At 36.2% G+C, this 23,944-nt stretch overlaps 1 protein-coding gene across 3 annotated transcripts in view; it reads left to right on the top strand.

Moving 5' to 3' along the window:
• The window catches only part of PCNX1 (pecanex 1), an 89,705-nt gene that overhangs the window by 30,629 nt on the left and 35,132 nt on the right, over positions 1-23,944 (top strand). The window contains exons 7-14 of one of the 3 annotated variants that reach the window (XM_050898169.1): positions 2,993-3,125; positions 7,845-8,029; positions 15,428-15,518; positions 17,247-17,304; positions 19,500-19,717; positions 20,806-20,959; positions 21,719-21,751; positions 22,706-22,877. In XM_050898169.1, coding sequence (XP_050754126.1) covers positions 2,993-3,125; positions 7,845-8,029; positions 15,428-15,518; positions 17,247-17,304; positions 19,500-19,717; positions 20,806-20,959; positions 21,719-21,751; positions 22,706-22,877 — 1,044 coding nt within the window. The remainder of the gene's footprint in view (positions 1-2,992; positions 3,126-7,844; positions 8,030-15,427; positions 15,519-17,246; positions 17,305-19,499; positions 19,718-20,805; positions 20,960-21,718; positions 21,752-22,705; positions 22,878-23,944) is intronic. The other 2 variants (XM_050898171.1, XM_050898170.1) reach the window with 2 other exon arrangements.

Genomic DNA, 23,944 nt, shown 5'->3' with positions numbered 1-23,944 from the left:
CCTACTGGTGAACTCATGAGCAGCTGTACTGCTTCTCATTAAAGACAAGTAGAAACACAAATAATACGTATTAACATAAGTAGCTTTCCATACTGGTATATTTTTTTCAATCCTATGTGCTCTTTAAAATGAGGGGTTTCTAAAAAAAAAAAAAAAAAAACCCCAAACAAAAAAAAAACAACAAGAAAAAGCCAAAAAAAAAGAAACAAGAAAAAGCCAAAAAAAACCCCCAAACCCAAACTGTGCTCAGTTTGGCTTTCCACACTTCAAACAAACCGTAATCCTTTCTGCTCAATTAGCTTTTTTTTTTTTTTTTTTTACTGTCTTCGTCATGGTTTCAACATGTGGCTTCTTGAGACGTTGCATAACGTTAGCAGACTCGGAGCTTGTTGGGCTAAAAAGCTCTGCAGTCTTTTCAAAAGAACTTATAGACTTGCTTAGTGATCCTGAATGTCACCACCTACATTCAGGAAGAGCATATATAGAAGATGTGCGTTGCACAAGATCTTCAAGATAAATCAAAAATCCCTTGGTAGATTAGGTAGAAAGCTACACCAAAATCTACTTTGATTTTTAAAGGTTAAAGTGAAATAATAAAAAGTTAGCAAATGCCAGAACTATTTGCCTGTGCAGCCTTGAATTTAATCCCCAAGTACATAGGAATTTTGATTTTTAAATTTTTTGTCTTCAAACATGTTTATATCTCTCTCTCTTCCTGACAGGACACTGCCTCAGTCAGTGCTTGAGGTAGGCTTGCTTTAGTGATAAATTGGAGCTGTGTAGGAAGGACCTCTAGTGTTTCCATAATCTGGGCTTCAGTTATTGCAGAAGGTGATGTTTACTGAATAAAGGATGTGAAAAGAAAAACAGATATTGTCAGTGTTAAGGATGCTGCCTCGAAGAATTGCACTTGAATGCTGCTTTTGCTAAGTAGTTGCAAATGGTAATTAAGATGTAATGCTGATGTTTACCATCTTAATGGTAATTAAGCTGTTTACATTTCAGTTAAGACTAGTCACCCTTCTTTATTTTGTGATGCTTAACTATGGCCTGATTAGCAGAAACATGTGGAATTGCTTTTGCATCTGAAGTCAGTGGAAGCTGTGTTGTGAATATGTGAGTTTTTATATTCTGATGTATACACTGGAAAAATAGAGCTTTACAAATTAGCACCCAAAATTAGCAGGCAGTTTTGACCTCTTGGGTCTTAACTTAATCCACCAGAAAAAAGTCAGGATTCATACTGTCTTTTTTAGTGTGTTTCACTTTCCCAGTACTTCAAGTATGAGAGCTGTAAAGAAATCCTTGAAGAAATTAGGCTGTGTATTAAAACAAAGCATAAAGCTGTAATTGTATTGAATTCTTGCTGAAATACACTGAAAAGTAAGTATCATCTATTCATGCTTAGAATAACAAAAACGGTTGTGGAGGAGTGAGGAGAAAGTGAGCAATCCCACAGTTTTCCTGAAAATACAGGAAAGGACTGAATTAAGGATGTCCTTAACTTTTGATGTTTTGGTAATGAAATGCTTGTAACTTTAATATTGGTCTTAAAGTATATCTCTTCATGTAGCTTCTTAGCTTTTAAAGGAAACTACAGATTGAAGTTTCATATACAGTATTCATTTGATAACCTGTGGTTCATGGGTGGAATTAGACTCTTCCATGCAGTCTTTATTGCTTGAGCTATGGCAGTAATACACAGCAGCAGTAGTAGGTTGCTATAGGTTGCTATTCCCTGTAGACCAGCATTAGAGTTTTTGCTGGTAAGTTTTGAAAGCTTAATGACAGGAATGTTGTAACTTGAAATGTGCTTAAGTGAACATGGACGACTATGCCTGTTATCTGTCTGCCATAAAAAAGTGTTGCTCCCTTAGTGTTTTTTCTTTTTTTATTTTGGCTTGACACAATTCTTGGTTTTCTCACTCTAGTAACAGGCTTCTTGGCTACCAAGCTGTGACTTCCCCTTCAAGATTGTGATTCTGCTCTTGCACTGACTTCATGTCAATTTTTTTTTTATTTCTTCTTCACTTGCCTGCCAAAACCTATTTTCTCTGTGACCCATTAATTTGAGCTCTCTAGTGCTCTGCATTCGAATTGGTTAGTAGCTTCCTTGATTCAGGAGGAAGACTGAGATTGGAGACACATCATGAAGTTGTCCAGACTGTGAAGTTTAGGGAGCACAAGTGGATTTTGGGGGGTAATCTGTGGAAAAATCTAAGACTCCCTTGAGTACATACAAACTGGGTTTTTTACAGTGTTGCTTTAAGTGGACCAAACATTTTGTTTGTTTGTTTTTTGTTTGGGGAGTTGAAATAATGAAAACACCAATCCTTACAAAGAAGTTATTCTCTCACTTAATCTCAACCCCCTGCTCCTCCAAATCATAGTGTAGCTAGTCTAAAATGAGCAATATATATCCCTTGGTGCTTACGAGGGGGGGAAAAAAAAACCCAAAACTCTATTTTATCCCCTGAGGAGGTGTGATGAGGTTAACCTCAACCCTATCTGTCTGGCAGAAATTGTAAAATTGAGAAGAGAATATTATGGTGAGGAGTGGCAGACAACCTTTCTAGGTTGTCCTTTAGGCTTCTCCTTTAATTATCTATTAAATGAGATAAAGGGTGAGATCAGTCTTGTCTCTTCCTGCCCTGTGTAAATGGAAGAGATTTGGGATATCCGACTTTTTTTGCAACCTGACTACTTGGATCTGGGGGTAAAAAAAAAAAAAAAAAAAAAAAAAAAAAAGAGCTGTATATTCAAGAACACACACACCCCACCCCACCCCAAACACCCAAATTTTTGCTAATAATTGTGTGTTGTGATCCTGTCTTGAGGCAGGTCATTTGAACAGTCAGTGCATAAGCTACTTTTGTTGTTGCAAGTCAAGTTCATTAACTTGGGGAGGGTCAGGGGGAAGAAAGGAGTCTTAAGTTACTGTGTACGTAACTAGGATGGGTTCTTATTTGACCTAAAGTCTGTCTTGATGCAGCAGCACAAGCCAGCGAGGAGACTGTCACATTTCGTCGTGAACGCAGCACATTTAGGCGTCAGGCAGTACGACGCCGGCACAATGCAGGGAGTAACCCTACCCCTCCTACATTGCTCATCGGATCACCCCTCAGGTAGGGTATCTAAATGTTCCACCATATTTAGCATGCATGCAGCAGACCACTTCTCCCCAAACCCACCAGTGTTACCAGAAAAGTACTTTTTACTTCCTTCCCCACCATAACCTCCTTGAGCTGTCACTGCATGTCACTGTGGGCTTGTTGAATTGTGCATGTATATGTGGCACTATTTTCCAAATGATCAGGATAGCCAGTCTCTAACATGTTATAGCTGATTTCAGATTGATAACAAAATGAACTAATGCTAACAAACTTAGACTCAGTGTTTTTTATTAAAAACTTCAGAAACTTTTACTTTCAAGCAAGGAGAAAAACCCAGGAAAATATTATTCATCACTTTGGTTGCCTCACTTTGGTTTTCTTTCCTTTAAGAAAGTAAGCATTAGGGACAGGTGCCATAATCACTTTTCACATCTGTAGATAGGGATAAGCATAATAACAAAATGACAGAACTTTATAAAGAGTTAAATCATACGTGCAAAGGTTCCAAATCTAAAATACAGGTAAACCATTGTATGAACATCCTGCAGCTTTTTACAGCAAAAGAGAAATAATGAAGTAATAGCGATGCCTTTGTTATAGAATGCACAGTATTGCTCAGTATTAAATCTAATTGTGTGGCACTTTGCATGCCTTGGCGATGTTTAAAATGTACTATATACATGTATCCCAGGAGTCCCCAACCTTCACTGGCCCATTTATTAACAATTCTCAGCCTAGTGATATGTTGCATACAGCGGCTCTGTTTGGTCTGTCAGCTTGAACGGTAGAAGCAGCAGCCACGGTAGTTTTTAAACTTGCTTTTTAAATCTGTCAGTCCCATGGTTGCCTACGGTGTTGGAGAATCTGGTGAGAAGAACATTGCTTGTAGAGGAAGGAACACTCCCCCATACATAACAAAGTAATTCTTCCTCCAGTTATATGATAAATATGCAGGAATAATTGTATATGTTGTGTATGCTTAATGATCTTCATATGCTAAGCTATCTTTTAATAATAGGAGCAGTCTGCTTTTGTGTTTCAGGAATACTTGTGTAATTTTTTTAACTGGAAAAAGCTGTAGAAACTGAGCAAATAAAAAGAAAATACTTTACAATAGAGGATGGGGGAGGAATTGTGCCATCTTTGTGGCACCACTGAAATAATCAAGGACTAAGTTTGTAAATTTTCCTCAGGCAGGGGGATTGCAAGAATGGTATCTAAAATCTAACAAATGAAGGATTGACTTCTGCCACATCAAGGACTGAAACTAGTTAGATGTCTTTTTAGTGGCTAGTGCAGTATGTAGCAGTAATCACATAATTTCAGACAGTGTTTTGTTAAGCTTCTGATCTTGCTGAACATAGCTTGTTCAACTTTTAGTGATTTACTTCATAGTGAGGGATGCTAAAACTTTGCGTTCTCTTAATCACTTTTGCTCTACTCTCCATTGCTTTCACTTGCTTCTGATATTTTGTTGTTTTCTCCTTTTTTTTTTTTAAAAAGGAGGGTAGTGTAGGGGTGTGTATTGATTCATAAGAGGCTGTGCAGACTAATCGGAGCTCCTTAACTGTGTATTAGCCAGAAGACAGTGAGGCTTCTTTCTCTTAGGTAGAAAGTAGGGCAAATAAAGGACTCTGTTTTAAACTGAGGCTGACAGCTGCCTCATTTTCACATGCTAGTGCAGTCAGTAAGGTTCCCATGGCTTAAGCTGGACTTCAGTGAGAGATCATGAGAAAACGGAAGCTGGTGGAAGTAACTTCTTAATCAGACAAGATGTTCAAGAGTGAAAAAGCGGATCAAATATTCTAGCCTTGTATTTTCCTCTATGCGTCTTCCAGTTATCTAAATTTGTTCCTTTCTAAATAAAAAACCCCCAAACTCTGTACTTTCTCTGACATAATGACACATTATCAAAAGTACTTGTACTATAAACACATGTTCAGAATTGAATACTTAGTGAGGTTACTTTGCTCAAAGCATTGTTTGTGATGCTAAATGATTGTTCCTTGGAGTGGAGTTAAATTGCCTTAGTCCAACTAAACACCAAAGTGCTTTCAGATTTTTTTGACATAAATTCCATTTGAACTACCAACTGTGGAATGCATCTGAAAAATTGTATTTATTACTGTTCTGATTTCTAAATGAATAGTATGAAAAAACTTTCCTTTATATGGGTAGCTTAATTTTAGTGTAAATTCTATGTGTTGCTGGAAGGAGAAACTCTTAAGAAAGATTTAAAAAAAAAAAATCGTGCATAAGGAAGAAATGTGAAGAAATACAGGTATTTTTTAGCCAGTTACCACCAAGATCTTTTCAAAACATCACTGCACCTGTACTGGCATTACATATATGCTAGTGGTTAGCTGCCTCGGTCTGGTTCCTGATATTGCTAATCCATATGACTTCAGATGTTAAACTTCTAACAGTATTAGATTTACTAATCTTTACTTGCCCTGCTGTTACTTCTTTCTTATTCTTGCCAGCAAAACTTTAATCTCCTAATCTTCTAACTCTGGCATAAAATTGGATGTTGGGGGGATGTTCCCTTAAAACCTGTTGAGTGTAACCTGATTTTTTTTTTTTTTTTTTTTTTTTTAAATTTCCTATCCATTATTGCAGTTACTTTTCACTTCCTCTGTGGAATGTTTAGTAAAAGAGACAATGGCATTATATATATGTGTGTTTGGCAATGGTAGACACTTAAGTAAAGCCTGGTCTAGTAAATTCTGCTGGTTTGATGCTAAATTAGACGCAAGAGTACTTTGCCTGGTAACTTAAAAACAAAACAAAACCAAACCCCAAAACCCACCACAAAACAACCAACCACCCGTGCTTTTGTCCTGTCTAAATGTCGACAGTTTTTTGGGCACTTTAAACATAAGTATGCATTGGCATTCTATGTAGTCAATGGTGTATGCATGTGTGTCTGATACGAGAACGTAAGTGATTGTCTGAAGCAGAATTTTATTTTTATAGTTATTAATTAGGCAGAGCATAAATGTATCTTTTGCATAGCTGTGCAATCTGTTAATGTCAATGTTTTGGGTTGTTTTTATTGTGAGAGAGATGGATAACCACTGAAAAGGCAACTTTGCATATACCTTTTGATACGTAGCTACTGTTTAAGGGAAAGCAGCATTGTTTAGCATTGTTTTGATGTTACTGATAATACTTAAGGGAGACAATGAAGGCTGGCACATCTCTGAGCTTCCTTAGGGCTTTTGTTGCCATGTAGCTCACTGAAAGCCTTGTGTACAGCAGCAAAACACTGAATTTAAAGTTCAGATTATGTTAGAATACGATAAATAATGAGTTACAATTTTTACCTCATGAGCTGTGTGCATGTCTGCTTTATTTTGCATGAGCTTTTCTTAACACCTATTCTTATACTTATCCATATTTTGTTTTCCAGTGGTGCTCTAACAAAAGAACTGAAAAGTAGATGTTCTAGAAAATACTGTTAAAAGCAAGTACATTAGTTATAACTCCTCAGCTCTCAGTAAGATCTTGCTTTTTCAGTTGCCTCACTTGCCAACTGTAGCATCACACTGTAAACAGTGAAATGTTAAAAGCAACAGATGATAAAGATTGTTTTTCAAGAGTGTTTAAGATATTTTCTGCAGTCCTTAAAATATAAATTCTTTAACTGTCTAAAAAAAATGATTTCTTAATTTCATCACGTCCCACAGCTAATGACTGTGATATAACTTCTTTAAATGCACAAAATGAAGGACAATAAAAAGACTAATCTTGCAAAGTAGATGTGCTACACAAGTGTAAACGTTGTATTCTGACACTTCGCCATGTTTAATATAAAACAAGCTATTAAAAATCTAACATTGTTAAATAGCTTTATAAAATAGTTTTGCAATGAGAAAGCTGTGAAGAGAAGAACTAACATTTTCAAGCATTGTCTACTCACATGGCTATAAACTTACAAATTTCTCTGAAGCCCAAGTTGACTTTTAAAACCTGTTTTTTGGTGCAGGTATGTGTCTGGGTATAGAAGAATTTCTTTGTGGTAGTAATACTGAGTAATAAAGTTTTTGCTGTACTGTCAAAATAACTTCAAAATATACTTAAAACTTTTGCCAATTAATAATTTGTTATAAGCATTCTTAATATATTAAAAAAAAATTCTGAATCCAAATGTTTAACTACAGTTATCTACAAGGTCTGTGGTAGCGTATGGCTACTAACGAAGCTTAAAGACATTTTCTAGTTAGAGTGCAGATTAATAGCAAGAAAGGTGATGTTATTGTGACCAAAAGAAACCCAAACGGCCAACTAAACGGCTGATCAAGTCATACCTCAATGAGCAAAAAGGACCCTAACTATCGTGAGGAGACTGGAATAGTCACTACTGTATGTAGGTGATACCTCAGGTTAGTCTACAATTAGACTAACCACCAGTAATTTGCTTTTGCACCCACAAATTAAGACTTGTAAGAATATACTTGAGGGTGACTTGGGGAGATGTTAGAAAGCAATGCTACTTCTAAGAAACAGGACAGGAACTGTATCTCTAGATTACTGACGTAACCAGTGTCCAAATATTCTGTTATACGGAACTCATGGGTTATCTTAACCCTAATAAGTGGCTTCTTAATGCTATACTCTTTTTTTTTTTTATTAAGTTTTCCTCTTGAAACTAAAAAGTCGTTTTGCTTCACTTCTAGCTATTTTCCTCTTCTTCCTGGTAATGTGTCCCCAATCCGTGTTTTCTCGTAGCCTTCAAGATGGTCAGCAAGGTCAGCAGCCCTCCTCCCAGGTCAGAGTGCAGTCCCGCCCCCCTTCCCAGGCAGCTGTGCTCGGCGCTAGCGCCTCCTTGCTGGTGAGAAATGGGAGTGTCCACTTAGAAGCATCACATGCCACTGCATCTGCTGTAGGCGGTAGCAGTTTGCACGATGAACTTGGTATGCAGGCCTTATGTAACCTTGGTGACATGGAAGTTTTAATACGGCAGATATATCGGTAATAATGCGGTGAAAATCAGCTAACCTTCTCTTTGTTTCTGAGTCTTGTAGGTGCATTTCTTAGAAGGCCATATTGCTCATAAATTCCTTGCCTTTCACAATTGCCTTCCAGGCACTTGCTCTGACAAATGCACGATGGGAAACACTCTAAGGATGCATAGATACAAGTAGTGATGGTGTGAGAGCTTTCATGACTTGAATAATGTAACATGTGTAATGCATAAGTTTTCTTGCCTTGTCACAGGTAGTTTAGCAGAGATTGAGACCAACTTCGGGGATCTTCTGGTTCCTGAAAAAAATTTTTGTTATGGTCCCTGGGAATTCTTGACCTTACATTTTTTAGATGAGTCTTGCTTAGCTGCTCTTCAAAAAAGAAATCCTCAAGTAAATGAGAGTGCTTTACTTTTCATGTACACCTTAATTCAGGAGCTTCAGATTGGAAGAAAATCTGGACTCTTTCTCTTATCGAATGTCATCATTTCATGGAGCCTTACAGTGCCCCTTAGTTCTTCATGCTCCATTTTATGTAGTATTCTTAACTATTTATTAATTTCTGTGCAGCTACTAAAATTGCTAGGGAGAAGGAAGTTAAGATGGTCATAATAAGTGCCTGATCTCCTGTGACACGGTAATGCAGGGGCAGATGTGGAAAAATTCCTGGCAGGGGTCTTTGCAGCTATCTGTGCATGGCGTGTATTACTTAAGACTTCAGCATTAATACGGAGTTCTTCCTTGAATTATTAAAATGGGCATCTTTAGAACTGACAATTATTAGTGACAGTATTTTGAGCAACTGTCAGCTGTAATAACCTGAAAGTACAGGTTAGCTCAGAACACTGACAAAACACTAGTTTCAGACCTTACTGTAACCCAGTACTAAAATATAAGTGAATTGTCATCTTATTCCGCTAGTGGGGAAGACTTCAAGAGTTGCCATGCTGTGGTACCCCTTTAAATATGAGTTTGGCTAACAAGTTGCCATTCTTCTGCGCCATCTAGCTGCAATATAAGGAAGAATTGAATATAAGCAAAACTGAAAACAGCCCTGACATCTCTGGGACGTTTTATAAAAATCTAACTACAGATGTGCTAAATACACAAAATCTACTTACCTGATAATTTTCATTTTAGATTCTGTGACTCAGCTAGTTTCTAGATAGAAAAATTGAGACTTCTATCTCAACACTTGTATGTGTCTCTGAACTCTGAAAGCTTATCACATGAAACTACAGATTTCTTTAATTTGGACTCTTATTTCTTGTTTGAAAAAATATTGGAATATAACTCTGACATTCAGGGATACTGGTTATATCCGTCCAAGGTTAATGTTGAGATTTATTCTTAAAGCCACCATTATTGTATTTGAAGGATTTGGTTCATCTTATCCAAAATAATACAATCAAGTTTTATAGAATTCAAGATTTAATACACAATCTAGGTAAGTCTGAGTTATTTAAGTTATAAGTGGATCATTTAAGAAATTCAGCATTGCATTCAGGCTCTCTGAAAAGGCATATTCATTGCACTTGGCATGTATTGGAGTCTTCAGAAATTTATGTAGCTAAATTATTCTGCAATTTTGTCTGTACTGTGCTTACATTTATATGGGGCAGCACATTGCCTTTGGGAGGCACAAAACTTCCAGGATCTGCTCAGCTAAAAATCTGATGTATAATAGGGATTTATTGCTGATTTGAAGCTCTGAGCATCTGTTTAGAAACCTTCCATGAGTGAAAACAGCTGTTATAGGCAAGATCTGTTTTTGTTATTTTAGGAAAATCAAATTTTCTAGCTTGCGTAGCAGGCTTTGTGTGACAGGTACTATCTTTTGTTAGAGTAAAATAGTTGGCAAAATAGTGCAAGCTTTCACATGCATGATTCCTTTATCAGGCCTGACAAGAAGGGAGAGTATCTTTCCTTATAACTGGTACATAGTTTGTTTGGGTGTTTTTGTTTTGTTTTTTTTAGCCTCAGTCAGAGATGAAGTAACACTACGGCTCGTTTCCCTTAAGTCTAAGGCTGTTGGTTTTGCTCTGTTGTCCCAAGATACCTTACAGTGAAGGATGACCCTGTTATGTTACGTTACTTTAGATTGTGTATAGTTTGGGGATGGGGGAGGGTGTTTTTTCTTTAACTTTTATTCTGATGCTGATCAAAGCAATGCAGGTGATATGACCAATTCTTTGTCACTGCAGAAATCGCTGTGACTGCCCAGGGCAGAAAAATATTGAAAATAGAGAGTGGGGAAAAGATATGGAAACAAAACCTGATTTACAGCAACTGGAAATGTCAGTGACAAATGTAGTAGATGGGGTTATACATCTCTGTACAATGCATATAAGAATTTCTTTTCTTACTGAAATTCTATTAGCATATTCCAGCTCTTCTAGAAGACAAACAGGGCATGTGTTAATTTACATTAAAAGCCCCCGCATTTAGGACTCCTGTTTTTGTGCACCAATGCAGTATCTGCTTCTACATTTTTTCCATTTATGTGTTGATGTCAAGCTGCAGCTCTTAACAAGACACAATTTTTATTTTTTTGTTTGCTTTAAAGATTCGTGTCTGTTAACTTTATTCTGGTGGCTTATTTTACAAAGGATGAACCTTACTGTATTATACCTAGCCTACATCCAGTCTGGTGACTATACAGTTGTCTTTAACTGGGCATTGTCCTGAGAGTAAGGCAAGAGATGCTTTGAGGCATTATCTTTAGTCTTCCAGGTTGGAAGTAGCAAGACTTTTATCAGTTATGTTGTTGTTTTGTGAGGGGGAAGGAACTTGAAAGGATGGAAAAGGAGCTTAATGTGGAGCAGTAAATATGAAGTAAATCATAGGAGGAATGCAGGTCTGCAAGGAAAGGTGGCAGACCAAATACCATGATTATAGGCAGGATTAATATAATATGAATCCAGAAAGCAACAAAACACGTACCGTGACTTAAGTGAATGGCAGAGCACAGTGTGGCAGTACTGATGCCTTTTATTCTCACTAATATCTGATTCTTGAGATGTGTAGGTGATGGGTGGGATTTTCTCAGTCCTTGCAGCGAAGGCTGTAGGTGTTACAATTTGTGGTAGTTAGGAATCCAAGTACTGAGTTACTAGAACAGATGTCTAGTTTCTGAAACTGGGGTGAAATAACAGCCTCATGTCCTCAGCTAATGCTTTTTGTTTGGTTGGTTTTTTTTTAAAGAAATACTGCTTTTGTGATTAAAGATAACTGGTCATCTGGAGCTTTACAATACAATTACACTGCTATGTTGGATTTCTGGTTGTATCACTCACATGCAAGCAATAATCCTTCAGATTTATTGAAGAATTTTAATTTTTGAAGGCAGTTGGATGGTCTTGAAGATCAAAACTTTAAGGATAAATGTATACACTGATTACTTGTTTGATTAAAAACAATTTAGAATCAGTTCCTCAATACCTTTTTATAATTAAGTAGATGTAATTTATTTGGGATGGATAGGGGAGTATTTTCAAAGGTACAGGTAGAAAAGAAATACTCACTTCTTATAGTTCCTATTGAAAATATCCCTGTTGTAGTCTGTGGAATTCTGCGTAATAGGTAAGTTACTCTTTTGACAAACTTCATATAGAAATAAAAAATGAACCGCTTTAAAGTGTTCTAACTGAAAAATTGTAAGTCTTCATACTGCAGCTGAAGGTAAAATTTTGACCTTTGGAAATGATAGCTCCTTGCACGCTACAGAGTGTTCAAATTCTGATGGCTTTGGTTTTGCTGACTAGGATTAAAAAAAAATTGTCATAACTAGTAGATGACTATGTCTTGATAGTCTCACTTGATCTAATGATGATATAGGCTTCAACATGTCAAAAAGTGTTAGCAACATTCAGAACTAGTTTATGAGAGGTTTGAAACTAACTAATGTTTATTAGATAGAAAACTGGGAAATGTGCTGACAATAACTTAGCTGAAGAAACCATCAGAGCACCATTTTAGTTGGATCCTGAGCCACTTAAGTCTTCCAGGTTTCATCTGTGTAAGCTCATCAGCCTGTTGCTTTCATTGATTCCTGTAACTGTGGGAACACCAATTCGTACAGTGTGAACTGTTACATAGTTGTCTCTGGACTTGGTGATGAGATATTTTTGTCTTTTGAAACAAGGAAACTTGTTTCAAAGGAAGTGCATTCATCTTTTCCTCTCCATGTCAGAACAAAGATGTATTTTGGATTTGTGTGCCTGGGTATCAATGACTTGGTTTTGTTATTTTTGTAAGCTGGTCCAAACAGAATATTGTTTGGGTGACTTTAATTTGCTCAGAACTCACAGCCCTCCCTTTGAGGGGTGGGGGAGAAGTTACAAGCATTTCTGTTTAGTGCAAAAACAGGCTATTGGCCATATTTGATTTGTAAAATAAACTTTTGACTCTGCCATTTGTTCACAACTTGATAAAACTACAGTCCTTAGAGAAAGAAAAAACTTTCTGAAGCTTCTTCAGTGTGATGCTATTAAAAATATTTCAGGGAATGCTGTGGGAGAGCTAGGAATGGGAAGGAGAGAAAATTACTAGGGTAACTAAAAATGCTCGGTATGTCCATATGTATTGAATCTTGTGGGCACTGGGATCATTCATTAGAGTGTGTGTGCTGTGGGGAAGCTGCTGTTATCTCACACAGTTTAAAAAGTATTTAATTGATGGGACTTTGGAGCTCAGCCATAGAATCTCCAGTCACACCGTAGGGTTTGCGTCCTCAACAGCACTGAATAGTCTTGTCATCTTTTTCTAGTTTGGAGGAGTTGGGGCTTTTCTGGAGAGCCTTTTGATTTAAAACAAACAAACAAAAAACCCCAACAAAACAAAAACCAAAAGAAAAACAAAAAAGGGGGCAGACAACTTTGTTTTATTGAGAAGACGTGCTTTTCTTGACAGAGAGCTAACTTTCAATAGGAAGCCTATATAAGTAGCGGGGTGAATGACAAGTATGGCAAAACCTGAGTCTGTTTTGTAGTTTGTATGTAAACAATTGGAATTAAGTGTTCTGTCTGTTTGCATCCTCTCTGTTAACCAGGTTTGTTTTATCCAGCTGCAGCCATGCAGTACTTAAGCAGCAATACAAATGCAGTAAATTTTGACAGATTCAAAGATGAGTTGGATGTGAGGGAACTGTAGATATTTTCTAACATGAAGCGTTTTATGCTAAATTTTTTTCATAGTTTGAGGCCCTTTTCAGAAATTTCACATGAGTGTAACAGTTCAGTAAACTTCTTTTGAAACAAATGTATCTGATGTATTATCTCAGCCCAAGAGAATGGGAAGTTATATCTTGCAAGTAGTATATTCTAACTTCTGGGACTAGAATTTCGTTAATTTAAAAACCAGAAAGTTTAATTTCCAAGCTCTCAATTCTGTAGTGCAGAAACATGAAGAATTTAACCCAAACTTCCCTGTCTCTTTTAAGGACTGGTTGCCCAGAAGATTTTTTCTGTATTAAGTTATGCATAATTTTGTCCTGACTAGAACCTGAAGTGTATTATCTAATACCTTCATGTTTGCTGTTGAAATTTTTTTTTACTGATGCAGTTAAGAAATAGACCTGTGTAACCAACGTTATTTATTAGTTGTGGGGAGGAAGATTCCTAATGTCTTGCACTAGTTTACACTTCAGTAACAACTGTTTACTACAGTATGCATTAAAAACCAAAGGATATTTTAATGAAGCGCTTCATTAAAATCTTAACTATTGAGGAAAAAACCCTAACAAGTGAACTTGCTGCTTGGTTTTTCCTTACAAATGCCTATAGCAGATATAATTAAATATTGAGAGCTGTTGTATTACTGAGCTCCGACACACACTGTACATGACTCCTGAACTATGTAGTTGACTTTCTTGTTAGAATGGTTGGTCTTAGCATGGCTGCGGTGTGTGTCTGGTTGGTCTGAAGTGCCCCCTCTGAGGGTAGAAAGCTTTATGAAGATATTTTCAATATACCAGTGTTTTTCCTTAGTTTCACTGGTTCTAATCATCCAGTTCGAGGTTTTTAACCTTCTCGCTTTCAAACACTTCTAAATTGAACTTAATTGTCTGTGGGTCTAAAGAGAAGTTGGAGCAGGATCATAGAGTGTTTTTTAAAAAAAAAAAAAAAAAATCAAACCCCACTATATCAGATGCAGATTATGTTCTCACAGAAAAGTGAAAGATTGGAAGCTCTGATCTTGTTAGGTATTTCTCCTGGGACTGCTTGTTATCCTGTATCAACAGAAGAAAGAGCTGCAGGACATGCAGCTGAGAGGTGTATACAGTTTTTGGTTCAGATGCTCCAAAGTGGGATTTTTTTTTTTATATAAGCAGATCTTAAAATATTGCCTGCTTTGCATCATGACTTAAGAAGGGTTTTGAGCTAGAAGAGATGGAGAAGTTGGCAGAACACTTTGTATGAGATCACAATTTCAAAATCAGCTTCCTGCATTCAGGGCTGAAACATATTGAACCTGGCCTTCAGGGGAAATTACAATGCTTATCTCTCTGATCAGACTATTGTGGGAGAAGGGCACTGTAAAATCATATTGTGAGTAAGGTAATTTATTATTTGAGTTATAATCTCTGGCTACTTTTTTGTTAATTACATATTTAGGAATAGCTTGATATTGTTCATTCAAAAAGTTTTTAATAACAGCTTTAGGAAATTATGGTTAATGGAGTTCCAGTAACTCCAAATGGTTTATCTGAGAAGTTAGTTTTCAGTCTTCTGTTCTTACACTGAAGTGTTTTCTTCTGGCTTGTAGAATAAATCTCTGCCTGCCATTTCTTTTTTTCTAGAGGTATAATTTATGAAGCATCTCTGGCCACTTCTTTCACTGTTTGTATTTCTTTTCAAATAGACATGTGCCTCTCAAAAGAATTTTATTCAGGACACTTGAGGAATCTCTGCCTTAGCTAAATGCCATGGTTCTTAAATGCTGATAGTGAATGATTTACTGATTGTTCTACTGGGGGTAGGGGGGTGGGGAAGAACTGAAGAAGCTGGTCATTACAAGTTGTTTGCCTGGTTGTTCTCTAGGGCGGGGGGGCAAGGCTTAAATTGTGCTTCTGTTGTGTTAATGGTGACATCTTGTAAATACAAACTCTTAAAATTTAATTCAGTATTGCAGTTTATATATGTCCTGTAAAATGTTATGAAAGAGGACTGAGTAGCTAATGTCTTGTCTGCACTGGTGACACATTAATGTGTAATCACATTTTATATTTTGACACTGTAAATTTATATGTCTAAATTGATCTCAGTAGTAAGTTAATAAATAGAAACTAGTGCCAGTGGGATGAAACATTATGAAATTTTGACCTGCTTTTGACCTTTTCTTTAATAGGTAAGTTCAGTTCTACGCTCTACGAGACAGGGGGCTGCGACATGTCACTTGTGAACTTTGAGCCAGCTGCAAGAAGAGCATCCAACATCTGGTGTGTGTGAAGGCCAGTCAAGAGTGATGATTCTTGTCTTACTGCAACCAAATCTTTGATTTTAATTTTAAAAGGTTATTTAGTATGGACTACAAAAAAATCAATATAAAATATTATCCATATACTTTTACTTTTGAAACCTAAGTGATTTTTACTAGAAGATTACACTAACTGCATAAATAATCTTCTCCACTTAAATAAATCTCAGAAAATGGAGACTACTATTAGCTTAAGCAATGAATGTCCAAACTGAGAACTTGACAAATGCATTTTTGATTGGCTTATAGAAAGTCTTTCTTAAAGGATTTAACCCAGGTTTTGGCAAAGTGGCTGTTGACCATAATGGCTGTTAACTTATTTACAAATGAACTTCGAATTGTGAAGCAAATGTAAACTGATAAATTTGTTCTCAAGTTCATAGATGGCATGAAACAATACATGGAAGTGTTAACATGCCTGAGGTTAAAATTGGACTTACAGTTGAAATAGCCAGCTATATACTGGAAAGTTCATCTGCTGTTGGAAAGATGCCCTTTCTTTCTCTGAAGGGACAGGAGGCAGAAGAAAGAAAAACAACCCAAAACCTCCCACGCGTCCCCCGCCCCCCCAATCCACTTCACTACATAGAACTGCACTGAAGCTATTGCATCATGCTGAATGCTACAAATTCCCACCATGTGTAGGTGGAATAGCTATTGGAATTATGGAGTACTGACTATAAAAGCTCCCATCTTCAAATCTTTCTTGTGAAAGTGTGCAAGCGCCTTTTGTAGAGTTGAACTTTGACAAAAAGTTCTGTATTCCTTGCACAAAGCTGCCAATGCCTGCCTCTACTGCATGTTCCAGATGCAATGGCTTTGCTGATGGCTGCTCTTATGAAGTTATATGTGCTAATGGAAGGAACAAACTGGCCACATCCAAATAATCAGATCTCAGCTTTAGAGAATACTTGAGTTTCAGTGAAGTAAAATTGGTAACAAAGAATGTTTTTATCTTAAGGCAAGGAACTGAAGGAAAGTTGCATAAATTTGATACAAGTCTTACAGCCATGTGATTTACATGGAAAACAAACATCCAAAAGCTATCCAAAATTGGGGAAAAAAGCAATGGTTGGATATGGACTCTCATACAGTAAGAGAAATTTCTCCTCATCTCTAATGAATGGAAATTGCAAAGTAATTTTGCTCTTCTTACCAGAGATTTAAGTTTATTTAAAGTGAAGTTTTTCAAAAGCAATTTATGGTTAAGTAACTCAGTATACTCGTGTTAAGTATGTACTGTTTTTGGCAGTTTTGGGACCTTCGTAAAAACAGTATAGAATTAACAAAAACTCTGTATGTGAACACATAGCAGACTCTGCACTCCTTTAGGGATGTGTTGCGTGTTTACACATCAGTAGCTATCAAGTTATAAAATATCTTTGTTTATTCAAGTGGAATAATTACTATCGTGATAATCCTTGTTAGACAGCTTAGGGACTAGGTGTTGAGAAAATTACACTGAGGGTAAGGGTAAAGAGTTTCCTGATTTACTATAACTACAGAATTTACCACAGTACACAAGACTAAGTGGATACTTCTTTAAAATATGTGATCGAAGGAAAAACTTAAAGGTTTTTAAATAAAATTTACAAGGAGTCAAAATTAATTTGGGACGCTAGAAAATTGGAGTGGCCTGTTGAAATAAAATGTAGTTTTATAATCTGAAGTCTTTCCCCTGTTCTTATAGTGACACGGACTCTCACGTATCGAGTTCTACCTCAGTTCGCTTTTATCCACATGATCTAGTAAGTTTTTCTTATTTATTTTTAAAGCATGCAAAAAATCAGAAGACTTTCCAATTTTATAGCACTGATTAATCATCCTATGTGGTAGTTCTTTGTTCTTTAGAAGGATTTTTGCCTGGGTTTAAATGAAGATAAAATATTTATTTATTGTTGCAGTGTCTTCATATATACATACAAATTCATCTTTCTGCATAGCACTTTAAAATTTAAATATAAATGGTTTCCTCTGATCTAAAGCATAGTGATTTTCTGAATCACGTGGAAATTGGATGTTCTGAGATACCTTGTAAAGGTTTCCAGACATGACTGGACAACTTGGACAGAGTTTTTCCTCTGCATTACTAAGATTAGCAGGCAGCAGAAAGAACAACTTTTGTGTTCTGACCGAGAGAAACTTCAGTAATTTCCCTGAAAGGAATTTAAAAATCTGTCATTGGAATCTGCTGTACAAAGTTTTAATTCATATGCAAGGAGTGACTGGGGAAAAAAGGCAGAGGCTTACGCTGTTTCATACTGCAAATAGCTCTAGAATTCCTTAGTTTTGTGATCTCAAACCTTTTATGTTGTTGACAAGTCCAGACATATCTGTACTCTTAATTCTGAAGTCTTATATCCCTCTGTCATGAAAACAGTGCAAATGGTCATGATTCTTAAGGTCATGATTCTTAAGCGAGGAAACCGAAGTAAAGTATATTGAAGTACCTAACGACCTAATCAAGAAGGAAAATGAAATATAGATTTAGCATTTGGCAGAGGAGCAAGAGACCTCCATTTGCCTGACTGTGCTTTTGATCAAGAATGTGATCTTCAAACCTGGTGTCTGCTAGAGGAACTTTCATTGCTTTCCACCATCCCCCTCAAAAATATACCCTTCAAAAAAGAGACTGCATTACCTGTTATGTGCTGCTGGTTTGCCGGTGTGGTCCCATTGGAGGGAATTATTCTGTCTGAGGCAAACTCGTATTTGCAAAAGCTTAGCCCACGTACCTAAATGGAAATTTCCACTGAAATTTATTACTAGTGAGACAAATGTTATGTTATGGTGATTCTATCTTTTAAGAAACCAAGTTTTTAAAAAGTTGTCAAAAAAGCACCTGTTTTCTGACACAGCTTATCTTAGATAGTATGTTTTGTATTTTTTAAATACCTTTAGAAAGTGTTCCTGCTTGTTGTTTTTATTAGAATTTTTCTAGGAAGGAAAAGCTGGCTGAGCATAGTTACAGTACACTGATGCTTCAAGGAGTCACGAAAAAAATTTTCAAAACCAAGAAATCGAATGTTAAACTTCAAGATAGTTGGAAAAAACAAACAAACAAAAACCTGTAATTTTGACACTTAAAGGTGACATCAGTATTTAAATTTTACTCTTTGCTTTAAAAGATTGTGAAGATTTTTCATTAAATGACATTTTAACGATTATATTGTTTAAGAATGAAGGGCAGTGCATTAAGATGTTTCTTGGCCTGTTAATGAAGTTTATAAAGTGGGTTAGACGACACATACATACTGTAGTAACTTTTTAACCTTCTGAGTACTTTCCTTAAATGTCCTTTATGGTTGTTAGTATTACTGTGATTTCAAGAGAACTGTAGAGTGACAAACTACAAAATAAGTGAGAAATATAGTCAGTCATAAATAGTACTTGACTAGTTAGGGCAGAGCTTTTTTTTTTTAGTTTGTCTCTGAGTGTATTCTAAATGTAGTGAGTTTGAACTTGACCACTGATGCACGCATATGTTGCTTTGTCATGCAAAAACAACCATTTGGCATGGGTATGCATGCAGATTAGCTGACTATAAGAAATGTGTTGTAATTTATTGAAATTCAGAATTGGTTTATTTTTTTAGTATACGTTATTCCTATTCACATATCAGTTTACTTGTCTTCAAGTTTGAAGTTTTCAGAGTAAATGGGATAATGTGCTTGGAAGACATTTTCATACTTCATTTGAAATAAGGCATATGCTAAAATGCCAAACAGTTGTGTTGTATGCAAACTATTATTGCCGCTGGTGCTCTTCATTTGCTGTGATAAGGACAGGAAAAGTAAGTAGAAGCCTGAGAACTAACAGTGTTTAATATATAGCTTCTCAAAAGTGAAACTAAATAATTCTAGCAATTTTTTCCAAAGCAGTTTTCAGTAGAATATAGCAATACAATAAAAATGAGCTTTTGTTAATACTGACTTTCTTTTAGCTTTCTCTTCCTCAGATCAGGTTGAACAGGCTGCTAACCATGGATACAGATCTGCTGGAGCAGCAAGATATTGACCTGAGCCCTGACCTTCAGGACCACATGCAACCTCAAGAGGAAGCAGCTCAAAAAGTCAAGCAGTACTATCGCTTTTGGATCCTGCCTAAGCTTTGGATTAGCATCAATTTTGATAGATTAACTCTTCTGGCTTTATTTGATAGGTGAGATCCTCATATGTTACTAGACCTCAGAAAGTAAAGGTTAAAAAAATGGTAACTAAACTGTGAGTAATACAGATAAAGCTATTCTTAGAGAACTGTACTTATTTACTGTACTCTGAAAGATGAAACAATAATACAAAAGTTTTTCTAAAATAATGAGGGCTACTCTCCCTTTTTTCCCAGCAATGCTAAAAAGAGAAAAAAAAAAACCCCAAAACCCCTCTCTGCATGAGTGGGGTGATAACATATTTGAATGGTCAAAAAGAGAGATCTGTTGCTAATCTTTAAAGCTAGAAAATAACCTTCTCCAAAAAACTAATAGAGTCTAGAACTTGGCATACACTTACATTATTTCAGCAAGTAGAGAGAATTTACCTGCTGTTTCAAAGCCTTTTTCCAAAGGGTCATCTAATACTGTAACCTGTTGTCCCTGCTGCATTTACCTAGTGGAATAAAAGAGAGGTGACCCCCCCCAGTTACCAGCTTTTGGAATATATAGAGTATTTAAATTTTGGTAACAAACTTCCTTGAGATAAACAATATAGTAGTGATTCTGTCAGGCAGAAATACTATTAATTCTGTTCCAAAGCACTATCAATATCATATGGAATTATCTTTATTCCACTTGGCATATCTTAGCCAAGTGAGAGTGGTTTTAGTTTCTTCATTACAAAATCATGAATGACAAATTGTATGCAGATAAGCTATCATGCATACTTTTTTCACAGGCTTGTAATTATCCTGTGTGGGCCTTGAATATAGATTTATGTTACAGACCATGCTTCTGGTTGAGCATTTGAATTATTTCTGAAGTGATCTGCTGAAATTATCTTCTGCTGTTTGAAGTTCAATTCCATAAGATACTAATTGCTTTTAGCTATCACTGAAATCCTGGTAGCTCCTAGCTTTGCTAAAAGACAGTGTGCTAGTATAGTCTATGCAAGTTCAAATCTAGTCTTAAGTACTCTGCTGCCAGCAGCATAACTCTTGTTAACTTCTGACCCTAACTGTTCCCTTGCAGCTTTTCCTAGACACAGTTAGCTTTTAATTCTCTCTCTCTTGTTTTTTTTTCTCTCCCTCTAATACAGGAATCGTGAGATCCTTGAAAACGTGTTAGCTGTCATCCTAGCTATTCTAGTTGCATTTCTGGGCTCTGTACTTCTTATAGAGGGCTTTTTCAAGGATATTTGGGTCTTCCAGTTCTGCCTGGTAATAGCCAGTTGTCAGTACTCGCTGTTGAAGGTATTTTAATTTCTATCTTCACTTTCTATAAACAATAGAAATAACTTTGGGTGTTGCAGGTTAGTTAGAGCTTTAAGGAAAAAAAATGTTTGTTTATCATTTAAAAAGCAATGAGTAAACTTCAGCTTCATGGAAAGTTTGATAGGTGGTCATACAAGGTCACTTCACTAGAATGGTTCTGTGTGTGTTTGTTAAACAACCCTTTATTTGTTGTTCTCATGCACTTCTTGTTTCCCAAAGAGGAGCACGTTCTTCGTGGTTGAAAACAGCCTACAAACGAAACTTGAAGTTTTATTGTTTTGTTTTGGTTTTTTTTTTTAGTGGATACACCTCAATGCATTCATATTAAGCAATTATATCTGAGCATATTTTTCATCCAAATCTTGGTTTTTATTAGACAATGGTTAATGGTATTTTTGTAACTTAAGAATGATTGTTTATTTCCTTATGATTAGACTATTAGGGTGGAAATTAGATTTAAAATTAAAGCGCATAACACATTTTGTGTTTAAAGAAGGTAGAAGTTCTAAAAATGAGTGGGGTTTTTTTTTTAACTGGCTATAGACATATACTCTTTGAACAGATTTTATGGTTTAATACATTGTGCTATATAAAGGCTGTAGAGTGTCTTGACAATTGTAAAATTAATTGTAGATATTATTAAAAGAACTGTAATCAAGAAAGTTGGGGGCAGGGGGGAGGAGGTAAAAGCATTTATCTGTAGATTGGGTAACTTTCCTCTTCCCATTTTGGTTTCAGAGCGTTCAGCCAGATTCTTCTTCCCCTCGACATGTAAGTCATGGGCATGTGCCACTGTACTAACCCTGCAGATGTAGAACTTCCACACAGAATTGATCTCTTTGGTTTGATCTTTTTGGTGTCATTGTCGTGTCCAGTGTCCCCATCCCCCGCTTTATTTGTATTTAGCAAATCATGTCCTCCTTGTTTTAGGAGAGCTTTTGCTGTAGAGCTGTATCATGATAGGTTTTTTGATGAATCTTTAGTATTCAAGCAATTATACTGAGAAGTATTCTTAATGTTGTAATTTGCTGTGCTGGTATGAACTGACACAGCTTTGATGTTCTATTCTGGTCTTGTAGATCTGTCCTAGTGTGCACACAGCCTTATTTTTTCACTCTATTAAGCTGAGTATGCAATGCTCTAGTGAGCATTAACATTTGAGCATGGAAATGTTAATGTGCTAGTGTTGCACAATATGTTTATATTCTATTGTGCATCTGCTAGATTGCCAAGACAAAATATTTTTATGTCCTAAATAAGCTGTGAAAAATTCATATTTTAGGTAATAAGTTGTATGTTTTAATGAACACACAAATACAGATTTTTTTTTTTTCCCCCCAGCAGGAGCAGTATCTGAGTAATAAACTTTAATTGCTTTTTCTTCAAAATTGATATATTCTCTCTTGCTTACAAAGCCTAGTCAGAGTTTCTCTGGCATTTAGTATTGCAAGAAACATACTTTAAAACTTAGCAGAGAATTAAGGGTAAATGTAGCTTACTCTAACTTAATCTAACTGTTGTGTCCTTGTTATATCAAAGCCACACAAAAAAAAAAGACTTCTATCACTGCAAGACCATGCATTAAGGATTTTATGAACAAAACTTAAGGATGTGCTGAGCTGAAAGCTAGTTTTGAAATTATCTGTAACAAGAGTAACAATTACTTTTTCTGCTAATAATGAAACAAATGTGGGGTTTTTTGTTTTTGTTTTTTCTTTTAAACAGGGTCATAACCGTATCATAGCCTATAGTAGGCCTGTATATTTCTGTTTATGTTGTGGTCTTATTTGGCTGTTGGATTATGGCAGCAGGAGCATATCTACAACAAGATTCAGGTTGTATGGAATGGCTTTCACCAACCCATTGCTGCTGCTGTCAGCCAGGGACTTAGTTATAGGTGAGTGGCTTTTTCATGGATTTGAATTGTTTGCTTCACCACAACAGAAATCTTTTTTTTTTTTTTTTTTTTCCCCCTCCCCACTCTGCATCTTGTTATGACACTGTTGCATCATCACCTTCTAAATGCAGTTCATTTAGTTTCCTTTGGAAAGAATAGTTTTAGCTTCGAAGTTTATGGGAAAATTCCCCCTTCTATAGCTTTGCTGTAACAAACTGCAGAGATGTCAACTAATATGGTGTCACAGAAAAAAAAAATTTTAGCTTTTTAATTATCTAGTATCTTAGTCCTCATCCCTGAACCTTCTGTTCTTTCTTCTTAACTTGGACCTGGATATGCTACCCTGTACTTGGACCTAGTTGCTCAGTAGTTAAGAAACGTTTTGATTTGGACTCTTTCATACTCTCTAGAGGGGCTTGTGGCAAATGAGTAGGAGTTTTCTTAAATCAGGTTATTTGTGTTTAGCAATCAGGTAGAACAGTACAGACACAATTTTAAAAAACATTATAGACAGATTAAATTTTATTTAATGTGTCTCTTCTCAGAACAGGCCTATCAGCAATACCAAAAATATCATTTTGGGGGCTATATGAGGTACTTGCATTGTATTCTGAGCAGGACAGTGCATTCACAATACTGCTGGCATTTATCACCCCACCCCACCCCAAAAAACCAACCCAAAAAAACAAACAACAAAAAACACACCTCCAAAGACAACAAACCTTTCCCCTGTTTACTTACAAAATTTATTGAAAATAGTAACAGCTACATAAACTCAGGCGGAGCTCATAGAAAGGAGAGAGAGAATGTAAACATTTGAAGACCATCTTATCATGGGAACTTTGTGCATATTTAATGGAGCAAAGTTATTTGGGTGATCCTCTCTGGATCACCTCTTTGGAGGGGGAAGAAAATCTGTAAGAATTCATATAAATTGAACACACTTGCTCTTCAGTTGTACCAAAATGTCTGTGCATGAAAGATTATAGCAGTTAAATGTTATAACTGCATGCTTCCAGTTCTTGGGCAGTCTTCTGTCCAACAAAAATTAAAACTTGGTCTTGGTT

This window comes from Gymnogyps californianus, chromosome 5 (assembly GCF_018139145.2).
Source record: "Gymnogyps californianus isolate 813 chromosome 5, ASM1813914v2, whole genome shotgun sequence".
Lineage (NCBI taxonomy): Eukaryota > Metazoa > Chordata > Aves > Accipitriformes > Cathartidae > Gymnogyps > Gymnogyps californianus.
Note: the sequence above shows the minus strand (reverse complement) of the source record. Positions and strands in the feature narration are given on the sequence as shown.